General features: G+C 49.8%; 1 protein-coding gene, 1 long non-coding RNA gene and 1 other non-coding gene across 11 annotated transcripts in view; 1 reads left to right on the top strand and 2 right to left on the bottom strand.

Moving 5' to 3' along the window:
• The window catches only part of RAP1GAP2 (RAP1 GTPase activating protein 2), a 224,663-nt gene that overhangs the window by 19,927 nt on the left and 186,125 nt on the right, over positions 1-18,611 (bottom strand). For all 9 annotated transcript variants that reach the window (XR_008294348.1, XM_027034683.2, XM_027034686.2 and 6 more), the window contains 6 exons: positions 16,100-16,200; positions 13,673-13,802; positions 8,996-9,151; positions 3,826-3,897; positions 3,219-3,305; positions 1,690-1,824 (listed from right to left, as the gene is read on the bottom strand). Coding sequence is in view for 8 of the 9 variants with exons in the window: in XM_027034683.2 (XP_026890484.2) it covers positions 1,690-1,824; positions 3,219-3,305; positions 3,826-3,897; positions 8,996-9,151; positions 13,673-13,802; positions 16,100-16,200 (681 nt within the window). In the remaining variant the exon portion in view is untranslated. The remainder of the gene's footprint in view (positions 1-1,689; positions 1,825-3,218; positions 3,306-3,825; positions 3,898-8,995; positions 9,152-13,672; positions 13,803-16,099; positions 16,201-18,611) is intronic.
• On the bottom strand, positions 14,455-16,093 carry LOC128313517 (uncharacterized). Its single transcript, XR_008294351.1, has 3 exons — positions 15,392-16,093; positions 14,575-14,680; positions 14,455-14,473 (listed from the first exon to the last, which is right to left on the bottom strand). It is a non-coding gene; the product is annotated as an uncharacterized LOC128313517 (long non-coding RNA).
• On the top strand, positions 17,400-17,472 carry TRNAK-CUU (transfer RNA lysine (anticodon CUU)). The gene has a single exon. It is a non-coding gene; the product is annotated as a tRNA-Lys (tRNA).

The raw sequence follows: 18,611 nt of genomic DNA on the forward strand, positions 1-18,611 counted from the left end.
CGGGCTAGCCGACCTAGCTCCCTCTTTCCTCCCCTGCCCCCCTTCTCCCTCAAGCCCCTCTGCTCTTGATCTCCAGTTTCTCCTATTTCACCCTGGCTGCTGCTGTCCATCAGGCCTGAAACAGATGCCCCAGGAATCTCCCAACAGCCTGGACAAGCAGCTCAGCTCCCACCCACCCCCCCCCCCCGCCCCCCGCCCCTGGGAGGAATCTCGGCAGCTGCCTCGACTAGGGCCAGCGGAGCCATGCCCTGCTCTCTGCGGCCCCGCCAGGCCGCCAGGGACAGACCCCAGGCTTGCCCAGGCCAGGCTGGCGTGGGTGGAATCCTAACCGAGTCTGGAACCAGAGGCAGCATCATGTAGAACACGGGCTCTGCGATCCAGCAGACTCAACTCAACACTCGGATTCGAATTACTTTGTCTCTTTGAGCCTTCATTTCCTCACACGAAAAATTACACCCACAATTAATAAAACTGGAAATGAGTTATTATCCCCATCATAACAGCCTTCCTCACAGGGCACAGAGGGCACTTGTGAGGCTTTAGATGGGTTGGCGCACAGTAACTTTTCACCTTACGCAGCAATAATAGCTAACGCTTTCACCAAGCATTTACCATGTTCCAGGCAACGCGCACTCTCCACGTATTATTTCAGTGAATTCCTCCAGCAACTCCAGAGGTCCGATTGATCATCCGTGTGTCGTTGAGAACACTGAAGCTCAGGGACTTTAAAGACTGTGCCCACGATCACACCGAGCTGGGATTCTAACGCAGGCAGGGCTCACCCTGACCCCACACATACTGCCCCCAAAACGGCAGCTCGACAAGTCATTCTGCAACAGGCAATCCGGCAGAATGTTGTTAACCTAAGAACCAGAAAGGCTGAGTTTGTTTCTCTACCTCTAAGTAGGTGTAAGGTTTTGAGCAGTCCTGCGGCCCCTCTCGCCTGTGCCCTCACGCGTGAGTAGGAATAACAAGACTCGTTCTGTTGACTACACACGAATACAGCCAGGGTCAAGCTAGATGCTGGACGTAAGAGCTGTGTGGACCAAAAACGCTCAGTAAACATGTGATGATAAGCCTCCTGTATCTCACACTAGCTCAGTGGCTGCCCGAGCTCTACTTGAATACTTCCAGGGACAGCGAGCTCACTACTTCTTTTAGCAGCTCGTTCTCGTTAGAAAGTTCTTCCTTTTGCAAAGTCCCCAGAGATTTACTTGCCTGTAACTCCGTCCCACCAGCCCTGGCCGGGTCCTCCAACGCCCTGCCAGGTGGACCATCGCAGTACCACACACTGGCTGTTACAGACCCCTAAGGCTTGTCCTGGCTCTTATCATCCTTTCCTGGACTCCTCATCCCGCCACAGAAGGAGGAAGTTGAAGGCAGTAATGTTCCTGGTTTGTGCTGGCTCCTCTCCTGCTGCCTGCTGACAACTCTTTCCCTGTCCCTGTTTCTCAGACTCCTGGGCCAGGAGGAGACAAAATCCGAATCAAGGAAGGATGCAGAAGACGCCAGAGACACTGCTGGCTGCTCTGCCCGCTCACACTTCCCAATGCCCCTGCCCTCTACCAACACTGCAATCCTGGCACTTGGGCTCCGGGGTCAGGACCCCAAAGACCTTGGACCCCTTCCTTTGTTTGCCCCACCCTCACCTCCACCATACACAATCCCCAGCCGCTCCTGTGCCTGTACCTTAAAAGACTCCAAGAATCCCCCATGGCCCCCATTCTCAAACTTGTCCTCTTCTGGGCCCAGTCCCAGCATGGCCTGTGTGTGGGTGTGAAGCTCATCATGAAGGTTGTCCAGAAGGGCGGCCCTCGTCCGGTCCTAGAAGAAAAGAGGGTGGGGACGATGGAGCTGGCACCGAGGACAGAGACGCGCCCTCTCCCCAGGGCTCCAGACACCTGACTGCCAGCATCCCAGTTAACAGTGTGGACCTCAGGCCTGGCTAGGCTCCGTGCTCACAAGTACTGCAGTCAATACCAAAGCTCTGTGGCTGGCCTCTGCTCTCTTCCCCTGCCCCTTCTCCTCGAGCCATCCCACAGCTCTACCCTGCCGAGTCCCAGATCAGATCTCTGCCTCCAGCTCCACAGCCGCGTACCCAACTGCCCTTCTCCATCCGGACAGTGCACCAGGGCCGTGGATACAACCTCCAGGGGGCGCCGTGCACGCGTACCAGGACTAGCCCTTGCAGCAACCCTTGCAGACACTTCCAGGTCAGCAGGTCCTAAAAGACCTCATTCCAATGATCCCCAGGTAGGTGAAGAGCCCAGGCCAAAGGCCCAAGAGCCGCCTTGGAATTCCACTTCGTCCCACCCAAATACAGGACTCCATCAAGTCCTCCCAACCCTGCCCCCAAACCATTTCCTCCTGTGGCCAGTGCAAGCAAGCTGTCACCATGTGTACTGGATGGACTCCTGTAATAGCTGACTTGCCACCCTTCCTGCCCTCCTCCCTGGCAACCTGCCCTTCTTGTCACATCAGGGTCATCTTCTAATATGCAAAGCAAACCATCACTCTCCTAAGTATTGTATTAGTACCTCATCACCTCTAAAGTGCAAAGCCCTTCCTGACCTGACCCAACCAACCTCTCCAGCTGAGTATCCACCCCCACACGAGTCCTTCTCTCAGGCCATGTCAAACCCTCTGGGGCTCCCTCAAAAGTCATGCTCTGATCTGCCCGGCCTTTGCTCACGCTATTTCCCATGCCTAGAATAACCCTCCTCAAACTTTCCTCCTGGCAGAAGCCTTGTCAGATACCCAGATTCAGCAGGTCAAGGGCCACCTCCTCCAAGAAGCCTTCCCTGAACACGTCCCAGTTCTGCATGGGCAGAAGCAGTCACAGCCCCTGTGCTGGCCTCCATCACGGCCCAGTGTGGACACTATATCATACCTGTCTCTTAAGCAATGGCCCCTTCCCACCAGCCCAAAAGCTCCATAAGGCAGAAACTATGTCTCACCCCGGTATCACGGGGAATAGAACAGAGCCTGCCACACAGTAGGTGCTCAATAAATGACTGGTGCATGGTTGGTTAGACCTGAAGTTCGCATGAAGTTTCCACAAGAGGAAATAGTTCCTAAATCAACGCAGGACTGAAGGCTTAGAGGGGCAAACGCAGTGCCCCGCACCTTGAGCAGCCCCCAGGAGAAGACCCCCGGGACGGGCCGGCTGAAAGCAGCCAGGAAGGCAGGAGGAAGACTTCCAGAAACAGTGCTCTCACCTCCAGCTTTGCAAACTTGTCCGACTTGCAGCAAGCGTTCTCTGCGTTGGTGAGCTTGGTGAGCAGAAATTCCCTGAACTCCGGGCCCTGGAACAGACATGAAGCTCTGGGATTCTCTCAGCCTCAGCTGTTGCTGAAAGGGCTTTCAGCCACAGCAACAGGTAAGCAGAACAGAGGGTCCGAGGAGAGTCCCTAAAAGGCCTCCTTCTGACATTCAGTCATTTTCTAGCCCAGGCCAGGCCCACCTAAGATGCCAATGTGGAAACCGGCTCTCCTGGTCCCAGGAAATCAACCCCTTGCCCCAGCGTTTCCATGACTGAAAGCAATTCTTGTCCAAGGCTTCTGGGACTGAGGCATAGGTACAAAAATGTTTCTTCTAGCAGAAAAGCAAAGCCAGCGTCAAACACTGTGAGAAGAGGCACTGTACTAGGCCAGGCTGGCGGCACCAGGAGAGGAGGGGAGAGACCCCAAGTAAGGAGTTTCTCCCAAGCCTGCCTAAGGTGCTTCTAACGTCCCCAGCCCAGATCCGGCCCCACTCCAGCCACGGCCACTCAGATGTTGAAACCTAGAGCCTGAGATAAGAGAAGAGCAGAAAGGGGTTTCTTACCTTCTGGAAAACAGGAGGGCTGGGCAGAGGTGGGCCAAAGGCGGGCACATCTTCCCGTGCAGTGACTGACACCTGAAACAGAGTCTTGGTGTGGGCCAGGAGGGAAGAGATCCAAGCTGAGGAGGATAATGCATTCCAAGCCCTGGCCCTAGGAAAGCCCACCACCCAGAGCAGTCCTCTGCCCTCCCCTCCCCAGAACTCAAATCCAACACTCCCATGAGCCATCACCAGCATGGCCCAAGTCGTTATTCCTAGAAGTGGGGCCGGCTGCACAGAGCCATCCACATGCTCTCATCTACATTCCTGGAGGCCAGAAACAAGTTTGGCAAGATTACCAGACAGGACTGAGGAGTAGCCTGGGACTCCGCTTCTAACGCAGTACAAGTGCCCAGGAGGACTTATCTCGTTGCCTCATTTGAATGGATATTAATCCCACGGAGAAGACAAAGTGAGAACTGTTAACCCTGTCTTACTGATGGGGACACAGATGCCCAGAGACTGGGAGCCATCTCCCCTCAGGCACACAGGTGATTAGCCACACAGAGGACCAGGGAATCCAGACCTCCTGGTCCTGCTCTGTGGTCCTTTTCCCACAACACTGACTCCCAAACCTGAATCACTTCAAGTGTTTAAAAAATAAATACCGATTGCATGGGCTCCACCCCAAACTTACTGAATCACAAGCACTGGGGCGGAGCCAGGAATCCGCAACTGTTAAACACTCCACAAAGCTTTCGTGCGGTTGGTGGACTAGTGTTTGGGAGCCCTGGCCCCACCACAGGGTTAGAAGTCTGTCTGGGTGAGCCCTGAACCAACAGAGTGCCAGGGCCCAGGCTGGGAATTGTGGGTAGGGGGACATTACGGTGCTCTTGCACAGGGTGCCCCAGGCTCTGGGTGTGGTGTCCACTTCCGGCCAGCCTGGGGAGGCAGGAACTAGGAGTGAAAGCACCCAGGCGCTCTGCCTAGGGGTGTCCCAGCCTCGGGACAGGCCCAGCACATCCAGATGCCCTCCCTGCGTGGATGTGCCCTGGTTTCACCTGCTCTCAGCCCGAAGGCTGCAGGCCTCTCTAGAGACTCTGCCCTCTCCCTTTCCCAGACTGCCGCTGGCGTGAGCCTGGCCCTGGCGTGCTGCCAGCCTCCCTGGCGTATGAAGCAGGGCAGATGCAGAGAGTCTGCCAGACCGGGTGAGCAGGCAGCTCAGAGCCAGGCCAAGGGAAGGCCCTGCCAGGGTCTGGAAGGAAACAGCAGGAGAGAGCTGGTCAGTACTGTTTTCTCTCCCCAAGCTCAAGGCCGTCTGCGTGCCCAGAATTAGGAAATGGTGTGTGTTCAGCTGACATGATCTCTGGCTGGTTCCAGCTGCCAAACACAGTCCCCCACCACCACCCACTGTGCACAGGAACTGAGGTGGGGGGGGGGGGTAGGCCAGAGGTCAGGCCCTCCGCCCTCTTCCCACCCCTATGGCCCTCCTTCTCAGGCTTGCTCTAGAGTGGTCTGTGCTGACTGGGTAAGGCGCTTCAGACATGCTCTTCAACCTGCCGAGTCTCTTGGTCAGATAAGCCCACCACAGCAGCCATGTCAGAAAAGCAGGGGACAGGATCCTTCCGGGTGATGCATCTTCTATCCCCACTGTGTTCCCTCTCCTGACCCCTTTTCCAACAAAGTGCCCGGGGCTTTGCTGTTCCCTCTTCTTGAGGACAGGTGGGTTGCTGGGCCGAAAGCAGAAGCTGCCAGAACACGGCCCCACCTTCTCAGTTTCTAAATTCAGTGTGGGCCTCCCAGCAGGGGGCAGGGCAGGGCTGAGAAAGAGGTGCAGGTACTGTGGGGAAGAGAATTTTCGAGGCTGGAAAGAGGAGGCTTGGAGCATGTGAGTTCAAGGATACACCAGGGAGGCGGGGAGCCTCCAAGGGCTCCCACCTTGACATGCATGGCCAAGTGTGGCCTGGGAGCCTTGGGGAACCGTGGAAGGCTGCCCAGGCACCAGATCAGCAGTGAGGGGAAGGGGGTACACAGGCAGCACGCCTCCCCACTGGGGTGCTTCCCATAGGATTCCTGAGACCTCTGCTGGGCTTCAGGAATCAGGGGCAGGGTGACCTGAGACAGGAAGAGGAGGGAGTTCTAGTAACGGTTCAGCTGGAGTTCCCTTCCATCCGGGCAGGACAGGGACAAAATTCCCGTCTGAAAAATCATTTGACATCACCTTTCATGCACCCCTGAGTTTTGGAGCCAAGTTCCCACCTGCTCTGACGGCTCAGTGGTGAAGACCACTGGCAGACCTGGACACACTCCAGCTCCCCACCTCCGGGCTCTGTGGCCTCCAGCCTTAAGTGGCTTAGGCTCTCAGCCTCAATTTCCTTCCTGTAAAATAGGGCTAACAAGAGACCCTGCCTGACCAGGGGCTCGTGAAGGTTCAAGCAGGCTGTGCTTCTAAGGGCCTAGCACAGTGCCTGGTGCAGAGCAAGCACCCAGTATGGGGTAACCTGTTACCTGGGGCTTTGTTTTTTTACTTCCCCTGCTGACCTGCACCTAAGAAAAGACACTTGAAATACTAGAGAGTTCCCCTCAACCATTTCCTTCTCCCTCCCTCCCTCTCTCTCTCTCTCTCACACACACACACACACACAACCCCTCTTCCTCAACTCCCCCGACCCCTGACTCCGCTTCCCCTCCCACAGCATGTCAGGGCGGGAAGGAACTCAGAGCTGGTCTAGTCCAACTTCCTCATTTCACACAGATGGAAGCTGAGGTCCAGAGAGGGAAGGAACCAGCTCAAGGTCATGCAGCAGTCAGAGGCAGAGCCGGGACCAGAACCATCAGCTCCTGAGCCTCTCGGTCTGGGGGGCTTTCCTGCACCTTCCCACCCCTGTCCTTCCCTCTATTTCCTTTTCTTTCCTGTTCATCCTCCCCAGTGGAGGCCTCCTGGGACACTGTTCAGCCCCTGGGGATATCTCACCCTCCTTTGCCATAGCCCCTAAGTCTGCAGAGGTCAGTGAAAGTCCCATTTCACCCTGGACCCTCTGAGGAATCTGACCAGGTCCTCCCGGGTCTTCTCATCACCTGGGGTGCTGCTGGGAATATGAATGGACAGAGCTCTGGGGAGGATGTTGGAAGGCTGGCCTCCCTCCCCACGCCCTGCATCCCCAGCCCCATTCACAGGTCTGCCTTCAAGCCTGGATGTTTGCCCGGCAGGTGGACCACACAGTCCCAAAGCCTGGGGACAGAGCACGGCTCTCCCTGTGGGTCCTGCTTCTCTGCTTACTGCCACCCTCTCTGAGGACACTGCTTCTCCCTGGACCATGGGCTTTGGCTGAGAAGCCTTGGTAAAGACTTCAGGCATCAAAGCTGGAGGTGGGGGGGAGGGGAGTGGTGTTTTTTTGGATCTCTGCATTTTCCCACCCCACTAAGCTCTTGAGAAAGTGGAGAAGCCAGTTAGCTGAGTTCCATTTCCTATCAGGAGCTAAAAACAAATACTAAACCTCCACGAGAGGCCTCTTCTGCCAGCAGAGGCCCAGCAGACAAGCCACACGTTCGCACATGACTGCCTGGCAGTGTCTGGGAGCCCTCCTACCACACAGCTTTACCTCGAGGATCCTACCCAACGGCTCTCTGCCTCACTGGCTGTGAAGAGAGTCAGTTGGCTGTCTGAGTGGCCCAGTGGCTGAACTGCACTCACTGGCCCTCTCCCCCTTCCCTATAGGTCACTTCCACGTGTCCCACCCCCAGCACACAGGGGGCACTGAAAGAATAAACTTGCTTCCATCAACAAATCAAACAGCTGTTTGAAGGGAATGCCCATTTTGGTGTTAAGAAGGTGATCCTCCAAGGAAATGCCCAAAACATGGCTTCTGCAACTTTTCAGCCGAAAAGCTGAAAATGCTCAATGACGGAGAAGCATGGACATCAACATGAACATGGGGACAGAAGAGTCAGCTTTCCTCGTAGGAGACAGTGTGGGGTTTTGTTTGTAGTCTCATATCTGCTTTTAAAGTTGATGTGCATTTTGCACTCAAATATGTGGGTTTCTACTGATGTAATAATTATACGACATCATTTTCCTTTCCAGAATCTTCAAGCAAAGTTGATACTTCATGAAGATGGCCATGAAACACTTGGGCTTTGTAAGCCCTAGGAACCAGCACTGGCCTAAGCTATTACACAGTTACTCCATTTTCAGATCATTCCAAGTTCCCATTGGCAACGACAGGCTCATTTCCCTCTCCCTTAGAACCGTGGTTCCTAACACTTCTGGGGAGCAGGGAGCCCTCTGAGAATCTGACCTTTGATCTCTCTCCCCCTAATATGCAAAGAAGCACATGAACGCAACATCTTGCACATAAGCATTCTGCGTATATCCACAAGAGGTTCAAAGACTAACATCCACCTTAAAGACCCTGCCTCAGTCTATCTCCCTTGGAGCCCACAGCCCCCAGCACCGGTGAGATAGAAACTGTTGCCCAAGAGGTTAGAATTGTTTCTCATGGAGAAGGGGAGGGGAGCGGAGGGCTGGCGGCACAGCCATCGGCAACGGGCAGGGTGAGGGCTGCCAGGGCCTCCCTGCATCGGGGAGGACACTGAGCCAACCTGGAAGACCACTTATCGATCTGGAGGCTTAGATTCAGACTTAGACTCAGGTGCTTGCAACCCCCCCTCCCTGGGAGTCTTCAAATTAAGACCAATGGTTTATTCTAGAACAGCTAAACAAGAAGAGCCCACCCCATGGCCAGGGTCTGCCGGACCCCCTGCTCTCCACCGCTGTCACCATAAACATTTCTCCTTTCCTTTCTTCCCCTTGTTACCACACCTCTTCCCTTCCCTTTCCTGATAGTCCTCCCCACCCTCCTCTCTTTTGTTCCTCTCCCCTGGCTCTGCCTTAGTCCAGCCAATGGCATTACCAGATTCCAAACAGAGGCACTGGGGGCTTCTCAACCCTTGAGTTGGATGCTACTGAACCTGGAAGCAGCCAGATGGAGGATATGACCTCATAAGGAAGGCCTCTTGGTTCCCAAATCACAGAAACCTAGGATTTCTAGAAAACTGATCATACCAACGCTAGGAGTACCATTTTGGAGAATGACCCGAGGAGCCACTGAGAACTAACGGTCCTTGATTTCACTAAATCCATAAGATGTGGTGAAGTGCCTGGGCCCACCACTTCCTCCAACGTTCTCCTCACCTTGTAGGATGGGGTCTCTGTGCCCGGATTCTCGACCTGCACAACAATGTAGGCATGTAAGAAGTTGGAGGCAATCATATCTGGGACAAACGGTGTGTTTTCTTCTTGGAAGATGATGGCCACAATGTCATTCCCAATGTGTCTCTTTCTCTGGAGCTAAACAGAAAAGTGTTCCATTGTTATAAGCCAGCAAGGAATATCCTGACAACAGGATAGATATATACAGGAAATTCCTCATTATTCTATCTTTATATATAAATCCTGAAACTCTGAGACCTACCTCTCCAGGGGCTTTTTTTTTCAATCTTTAGAAGCCACCAAAAAGAAAAACTGGGGGAGACACCTAAGATATTAGGTAGAGGCTAGCAAGCATATCTTACTGAGCTCCAAAGCATGCAGAGCCCTGACTTGGGGCTCGTGGAGGATGGTTAAAAGGTGAGGGACAACTCCCCCTAAGGTCAGGAACAAGGCAGGGATGTCTACTCTCGCCACTGTTATTCAGCATGGTATTGGAAGTCTTAGCCTCTGCAATCAGACAACACAAAGAAATAAAAGGCATCCAAATCGGCCAGGAGGAGGTCAAACTTTCACTCTTCACAGATGACATGATACTCTACATGGAAAACCCAAAAGATTCCACCAAAAAACTGCTGGAACTGATTCATAAATTCAGGAAAGTTGCAGGATATAAAATCAGTGCACAGAAATCGGCTGCATTTCTATACACCAACCATGAAGCGACAGAACGAGAAATCAAGGAATCGATCCCATTTACAGTTGCACCAAAAACCATAAAATACCTAGGAATAAATCTAACCAAAGAGGTAAAAAATCTATACACTGAAAACTATAGAAAGCTGATGAAAGAAATTGAAGAAGATACAAAGAAATGGAAGAAGATTCCATGCTCCTGGATGGGAAGAACAAATTTTACTAAAATGTCAATGGGGGCGCCTGGGTGGCGCAGTCGGTTAAGTGTCCGACTTCAGCCAGGTCACGATCTCGCGGTCCATGAGTTCAAGCCCTGCGTCAGGCTCTGGGCTGATGGCTCAGAGCCTGGAGCCTGTTTCCGATTCTGTGTCTCCCTCTCTCTCTGCCCCTCCCCCGTTCATGCTCTGTCTCTCTCTGTCCCAAAAATAAATAAATAAACGTTGAAAAAAAAAATAATAAAATGTCGATACTACCCAAAGCAATCTACATATTCAATGCGATCCTATCAAAGTAACACCAGCATTCTTCATAGAGCTAGAACAAATAATCCTAAAATTTGTATGGAACCAGAAAAGCCCCCGAATAGCCAAAGCAATCTTGAAAAAGAAAACCAAAGCAGGAGGCATCACAATCCCAGACTTCAAGCTATACTACAAAGCTGTAATCATCAAGACAGTATGGTACTGGCACAAGAACAGACACTCAGATCAATGGAACAGAATAGAGAACCCAGAAATGGACCCACAAACGTATGGCCAACTCATCTTTGACAAAGCGGGAAAGAATATCCAATGGAATAAAGACAGTCTCTTCAGCAAGTGGTGCTGGGAAAACTGGACAGCAACATGCAGAAGAATGAACCTGGACCACTTTCTTACACCATACACAAAAATAAACTCAAAGTGGATGAAAGACCTCAATGTAAGACAGGAAGCCATCAAAATCCTCAAGGAGAAAGCAGGCAAAAACCTCTTTGATCTTGTCTGCAGCAATTTCTTACTCAACACGTCTCCAGAGACAAGGGAAACAAAAGCAAAAATGAACTACTGGGACCTCATCAAAATAAAAAGCTTCTGCACAGCAAAGGAAACAATCAGCAAAACTAAAAGGCAACCGATAGAATGGGAGAAGATATTTGCAAATGACATATCAGATAAAGGGTTATATCCAAAATCTACAAAGAACTTATCAAACTCAACAGCCAAAAAAACAAATAATCCAGTGAAGAAATGGGCAAAAGACATGAATTAGACACTTCTCCAAAGAAGACATCCAGATGGCCAACAGGCACATGAAAAAATGCTCAATATCACTCATCATCAGGGAAATACAAATCAAAACCACAATGAGATACCACCTTACACCTGTCAGAATGGCTAACATTAACAACTCAGGCAACAACAGACGTTGGAGAGGATGTGGAGAAAGGGCAATACTTTTGCATTGTTGGTGGGAATGCGAACTGGTGCAACCACTCTGGAAAACAGTTTGGAGGTTCCTCAAAAAATTAAAAATAGAACTACCCTAGACCCAACAATTGCACTACTAGGTATTTATCAAAGGGATACAGGTGTGCTGTTTTGAAGGGACACATGCACTCCCATGTTTATAGCAGCACTATTAATAATAGCCAAAGTATGAAGAGAGCCCAAATGTCCATTGATGGATGAATGGATAAAGAAAATGTGGTATACACACACACACACACACACACACACACACACACACACATACACACACACAATGGAGTATTACTCAGCAATCAAAAAGAATGAAATCTTGCCATTTGCAACTATGTGGATGGAACTGGAGGGTATTATGCTCAGTAAAATTAGTCAGAGAAAGACAAAAATCATATGACTTCACTCATATGAGGACTTTAAGAGACAAAACAAATGAACACAAGGGAAGGGAAACAAAAATAATATAAAAACAGGGAGAGGGACAAAACAAAAGAGACTCATAAATATGGAGAACAAACTGAGGGTTGCTGGAGGGGTTGTGGGAGGGGGGATGGACTAAATGGGTAAGGGGCATTAAGGAATCTACTGAAATCATTGCTTCACTATATACTAATTTGGATATAAATTTTAAAAAATAAAAAAATAAATCAAAAAGAAAAAAAAAGGTGAGGGACGAGTTTTGCTGGTAAAGCTTGTAACTGATCCAGAAGACACACAAACTCAGATGAAGCTACCTGAGGACAGTAACAAAGGCACCAGCCAGCATGTGCTAAATCAGCTGCCACAGACGAAGTGTCCAACATTATGGAGGCAGAGAGGAGAATAAAATCAGAGGCCTTATGCTAATCTGAGAAGGCTTCCTGGAAGAGGAGGTGGGGGGAAGACAGTGCTTGACAGAAATGTGGATGAGCAGGGATTAGTGGACGGATCATTCTATAGCAGAGGGAAGGAGAGCCATGCTCAGAGAAGGAGGGCAACCTGGCTCGGCAGAGGTCATGGGCAAACAACCCTGATTCAGAGTCCCAAACTGTGCCAGGTGCTTTCACAGGTGATCTCAATCACTGAGCACCTGTGTGTGAGGACCATGCTGGGCTGTTCACACACGATTTCAACAGTTAGGGCCCTCCTGTACGCTAAGTTCTGGCTAGGCGCTTACCTACACATTTGTTCCTTTATTAAGCACTTACTGAAGGCAGGCCCTATGTTCCACATTGAATTTCTCATTTACTATAAACTGAACCCGTGCTGGGTACTTTTACACAAATTGCCTCACGTATTCCACCCACTGCCTCCCATTTCTTGGGAAGAGAAAATTAATACTTATTTAGTCCTTGCAGAAGGCTCTGTGTACTTCCCACTGAATACAGGTGAGACTGAAAGAGAGCCCCAGGCTGGGGCAGGGCGTGAGGAGGCCATGAGGGAACAGAGACGAAGGTAAAAATGTGGAGAGAAAACCTACTTTGGATTCAAAAGGAATCCTGCTCCCATTTGTTTCTGGAACATTCAGTGGTTATTTTAGAGCCAAATCACAGTCTCGTTTGCCAATTTCCCTTTTTCCTAAGAAGCCAGGCACTATGTTTACAGTATTACATCTGTGCTCCCTCCTCAGCTCCCTGCTCAGAAAGGAATGGGTCAGAGTCTGGTGAAGAGCCTACCTCCCTTTCTGATTTTCCTGGAGACTGAAAAGGCATAAAGAGTGGAAAGGGGCAGATGGTGCAACGGCCAGGCCTCGGCTGCTGGTCTCAGGGCCCATCAGAAGCCACAAATGAGAGAGAAGACGGGAAGACACTGGAGGCAGAAGTCTCACCCCGGTTCAGGTAAAGGCCGAATTCCTGCCCACAGGCAGGAGACGAGGCCGTGAGACTAGAAAGGCTGGAAGGCAGGGGGGTGTCTCAGGCAATGAGCACCTTGCCATCCATCACTGGGGCAGGAAGAAGGACAAACAGCCCAGTGGCCTACAGACTGGACAGCTGTCAGGAAGGTAGCCTGCCACAAGCCAGGCAGCATACTAAGCGCTATGCTCCGAACCTTCTGTGATGCCCGCAACAAGCCCCTGATTTAGGTGGTATCATCCCCGTTTTACAGCTGAGGACCACGAGGTCACCAGGTTACCCAGCTTGCCTGGAATCACACACCCCTAAGTGGCAGGGCTGGCGTCAAGCTGCTATCTGCAAACTCCATCGGGTACTGTTCACGAGCACCCTACTCGAGCAGGGCACTTGGGCTCTGCTCCCAGCTCCGCCCCTCATCAAGCAGGACATGGTCTTTTAACCACGCGGAGCTGCAGGTGCCCCACCGGTCAAAGTGGAACAACCAGGGGCCCTGTCCTCCCACAAGGCCTGCGGGAGATAACACGATGGAACAGACTTCCATGAGAACAGCTAAACAAGCCTCTGGATTAAGGAAATGGGGAGGGGACCGCAGTCCCTCAAGTATCTAAGACCAGAAGCAGGCTTTCACCTCACATGCCCCATGCTCCCGAAGCCCTCTGGAACCAGGTTACCTGCTGGGCGTCTCCCTCAGTAAACGGCAGCTTTGTGGAGACGTGAAACATGATCTCCCTGTCCCGGAATATCGTGTATACCGATTCCACCCCCGTCTGTCCGTGGGTCACATCCAGGCCGCCTCGGAAACTGTCAGGAAAACAGGGCAAGAGCACAGGGTGAGGACAAGTGGGCTTCTTGGTACAACCTCCCCTGAGGATATGGGGGGTAGGAGAATGAATGAGAAGACATGTGAGAGTGAGGGCACAGAGAGAATGATATGGGCATCGCAGGGAGCTCTGTGCTTCTGGGCAGACGAGTCCTAAAGTTTTAACTGTAAGTCAGTCTGTTATTGAAAACAAAGGCAGAACATCCATATGGTCACATAGGAAGGGAGGCTGCCCATCCACAATCCCAAGACAAATGTCATCCAGGTGCCAGTGGCCCTCAAGGCTGTGCATAAGCCTTTCTTCCCTGCAAGGCATGTCCAAAGTCTTCAGCACAGAGCCAGGGCAACCAGCCATCCTACTGGAAGCATCCAGAGTGAGCCTGAAGAGATGACAGATGCTGGATTCCTACCCAGCCAGGCCCCTGATGTGGTGACCCAGAAAAGCAGCACCCAACCTAGAGGTGTCCGAGGAGCCCCTCTCTGCTTATCTCCTCAAAGGCAGGAATGAAAAATACTAAGGAACTTATATCACCATATATTGTATGATTCCATTTATATAACAGCTTCCAGGAACTGCCCCTTCTTCCTTTACAGACATGTGGCTTCTAGCCATGGATCATATTCTTCAGCAAGGAGAGGAAGATGTAGGTTCCTTTAAGAAAATGAAATAAAACAGACCCTGGATGTCAGTCCCCACAAGCGCTGTAATACAAACCAGAAAATGTGCTCAGCCTGGCATGGAGGAAAGCTCACCAGGCCAGGAGTCCGGCTCTCCAGGTTCTAAACCTTCTTCGGCCACCAAGTCAGCACATGATCTTGGGCACACCATTTAATCTGTCTAGGTCTCAGTTTCCTTTCTCTATACAATAAGGGGACAGAAGTACATGATCTCTAGGGTCCTTCCTGGCTTTAATACACTTTATTTCATCTATTCTAAAATATTTTTGTAATGCTTGTTTACTTTTGAGACAGAGTGAGACAGAGCATGAGCGGAGGAGGGGCAGAGACAGAGAGGGAGACACGGAACGCAAAGCAGGCTCCAGGCTCCAAGCTGTTAGCGCAGAGCCCGACGCGGGGCTTGAACCCACAAAGCACAGGATCATGACCTGAGCTGAAGTCGGACGCTTAATCGACTGAACCACCCAGGCACCCCTATTTCGTCTATTCTAAAGCACACATTTTTTCATATTTTAACATCTCTGAAAATCAGGATGCATCTTGCAATGATGGCATCTCAGAGTCAATGGAAGGTGGCATAAAAAATGCTTCACACGCTGTTATCCATTTTAATCCCTTAACAACCTGGTGGGGTCAGTACTATCTTTATGTCCCTTTTACAGATGAGGAAACCGAGGCTTCTGGAGGTTATTAGCTTATTCAAAGTCAATAAAGTCAATTCAGAGCCAATAAGTGGTGGAGGTGGGATTTTAACTCATGTGTGATTGACTCCAGATGGCAGTGATGACCTTGCAGGGGGAGTAAGACAGAGGAAGAGGGGCGAGAAGAAGATGGAAGAGGAGGAGAGAAGGGGGTGGAGGAAAAAAGTGATTACTGAACACCTGCTACACACCGGGCCCAGAGCTGGGTGCTTTCACACATGTTAGAGGAGATCCTGTTAATTTGGCTGCTGACGTGGGGAATTCTTGGGGCTCAGCCATGTGCCAGCCACGAAGCATAGAACAGGAGGGCCAGGCCTGAAGGCCCTTCTCAAACGTTGCCTTTGTCAAGGAAGATCAAGGGCCAGAGTTTTCCAAGCAATAGCCCCAGTATTCTTTCTGTCCACTTGCAGAACCAGAGACGGTTGCATGGAGTCTTGCCAGGGAGATTACCGTATTTCTACCAACTCTTAATTATCCAACCTTTTTAAACATTATCTGAAATGGGCCACTTCTCCCCAAATTACACAGGGCCCTCTTTCCTGAGGCTCATCAGGCCTCCAGAAGACCTGGCAGGTGAGTGACAGGGTAGGTGGATTCATTTCCCTCTTGGTCAGAGCCAAATGTAATTAGGAGGACAAATCTGAGGCTGGAGCTGTTTCATCATTTATCAGAAGGCCAATGTCAGTGCCTCTCAGACAACATGCCTTTCTGGATTATCCCCCACATCACCCGTTTCCTCAGGAATGCAGATGAGCGTTGATCACTCGCTGAAAAATAATCCCACGTTTCTAGTGTATGTTTTTACCTCTCACATACCCTCTGAGACTCAGCGGTCTCCCCTCTCCCTTCCTCTAAGGTGTCATCAGTGGAGGCAGAGCCATCACTTGGCCAAAACCCACCCTTTGAAGTCCTGCAGTGTGATCGTGTCCCCCAGCAGGTCCAAGAACTCCTTGAAAGCTGGGCTCTCCTCATTGTTCCCAAATAGCTCCTCCTCCAGGGTCTGAAAGAGAAACAGAATCAGCTGTAAGAGTTTAGAAAAGGCCTTCTTGATACCTCTGATGCTTCTTGATGCCAAAGGACAGAATGTGGCTGTCCAGCTACCTGGTCCTTTTCTTCCTTCCTCCCCATCCCCCCACATTCGCCAACAAGTGGGTCTGCTTGACTGGAGGAAGGACAAATAAAGGCTCAATCAACAGAGCTGGATTCTCGGGGCTGGTGGTTGACGTCTCTCTATTTCAACAAATGCTGCTGGTCAGTATAAAAGGCAACGCTGAAGCAAAGAATTCTTAGAGTTGATACCAAAAGCCAATCCGTAAGTTAAAAATTAATGGTTGGACTTCTAACAAAGGACTAGTATCTAGAATATACAAAGAACTCTCAAAACTCAGCAGTAATCAAAGTTATAGTGGGATACCACTTCACACCCACTGGATGGTTCTCATCAAAAAGAAAGACAAGAAATGTTGGCGAGGATATAGAAAAATCAGAAGCCTCATACACTGCTGGTGGGAATGTAACATGGTGCTCTCTCTCTGGAAAACAGTCGGGCAGTTCTTCAAAAAGCTAAGCATAGAGTTACCATATGGCCCAGCAATTCTACTCCTAAGAATATATCCAAGAAAAATGAAAACATAAGTCCACACAAAAACTTGTACATGGATGTTAATAGCAGCATTCTTCGTAATAGCCCAAAAGTGGGAACAACCAAAATGTCCATCGGTGGACAAACGGATATATGAAATGTGGTATGTCCATACAATAACACATAATTTTGTCAAAGGAGTGCAGTACTGGATGCAAAACATGGATGAACTCTGAAAACATGTTAAGCAAAAGAAACTAGACATAAAAGGCCTCATGTTATGATTCCATTTACATGAAGTGTCCAGAACAGGCAAATCCCTCGAGGCAGAAAGGAGCTTCGTGGTGAGAGGAGCTGGAGAGAATGGGGAAAGAGTGACTGCTAATGGGCATGGAGTTTCTCTGGGGATTAATGAAAATTTTCTGGAGTTAGATAGTGGTGATGGTTTCACAAGCGTGTGAATATACTCGAAACCACTTTATTGAGAATTCTCAAACCACTGTGAACGGTATTGTGAGTTATACCTCAGTAAAGCTGTTATAAAAAGTTTTTGAACAGTAAAATAATTAATAGTAATAACAATAATAATCCAATCAGGAAATGGTCAAAAGAGGGATGCCTAGCTGGCTCAGTTGGTAGAGCATGAGACTCTTGATCTCAGGGTTGTGAGTTTGAGTCCCATGTTAGGTGTAAAGATTACTCAAAAATAAAACCTTTATAGGGGCGCTTGGGTGGCTCAGTCAGTTAAGCCTCCAACTTCAGCTCAGGACACGATCTTGTGGTTCGTGGGTTGAAGCCCTGCGTTGGGCTCTGTGCCGACAGCTCAGAGCCTGGAACCTGCTTCGGATTCTGTGTCTCCCTCTCTCTCTGCTCTTCCCTCGCATGTGCTCTGTCTCTCTCTCTCAAAAATAAACATTAAAAAAATTTTTTTAAATAAAACCTTTATGAAAAAAAAAGAAAAAGAAAAAGAAAATGGTGAAAAGACGTAAACAGTCATTTCGCCCAAAGAGATATACACAGATGGCAAATAAGCACATGAAAAGATGTTCAACACCATTAGCCGCCATTAGGGAAATGCAAATTAAAACCATTATGAGATATCACTACACATCTATCAGAATGGCTAAAATTAAAAAATAGTAACAACACCAAATGCTGGTAAGGAGGTAGAGGAAAGGGATGACTCATACATTGCTGGTAGGAATGCAGACTGGAACCACCACTCTAGAAAACAGTTTGGCAGCTTCTTACAAAACTGAATGTGTAATCACCATATAACCCAGCATATGCTCCTAAGCATTACCCCAGAGAAATGAAAAATTTATGTTCACACAAAAACCTGTATACAAATGTTCATAGCAGCTTTATCCATAATAGCCTCAAACTGGAAAGCACCCAGCTATCCCTCAAAGGGTGAACAGTTAAACAGACTGTGGTATATTTATACCATGGAATACTATTCGGCCATGAAAAGAAATAAACACTATTGATACACTTAAGGATTTGGATGAATCTCACTGAGGGAAAAAAAGCCAATCCCCAAAGGTTATATATTATATGATTCCATTTATATAACATTTGTGAAATGACAAAGTTTTAGAAATTGGAGAATAGATTAGTGGTTGCCAGGGGTTGAGGACTGGAGGTTGGAAGGGATCATGGAGGCAAAAGGGGGGCTGGCAGGGTTATGAAGGGGTCACACAGGAATCCTGTATTGGTGGACTTCTCCTGTACCTTGACCGTGAAGCCTACACACATGATAAAATTATATACAACAGGGGCGCCTGGGTGGCTCAGGTGGTTAAGCATTCAACTTGGGCTCAGGTCAT

Source organism: Acinonyx jubatus, chromosome E1 (genome assembly GCF_027475565.1).
Source record: "Acinonyx jubatus isolate Ajub_Pintada_27869175 chromosome E1, VMU_Ajub_asm_v1.0, whole genome shotgun sequence".
Classification (NCBI taxonomy): domain Eukaryota; kingdom Metazoa; phylum Chordata; class Mammalia; order Carnivora; family Felidae; genus Acinonyx; species Acinonyx jubatus.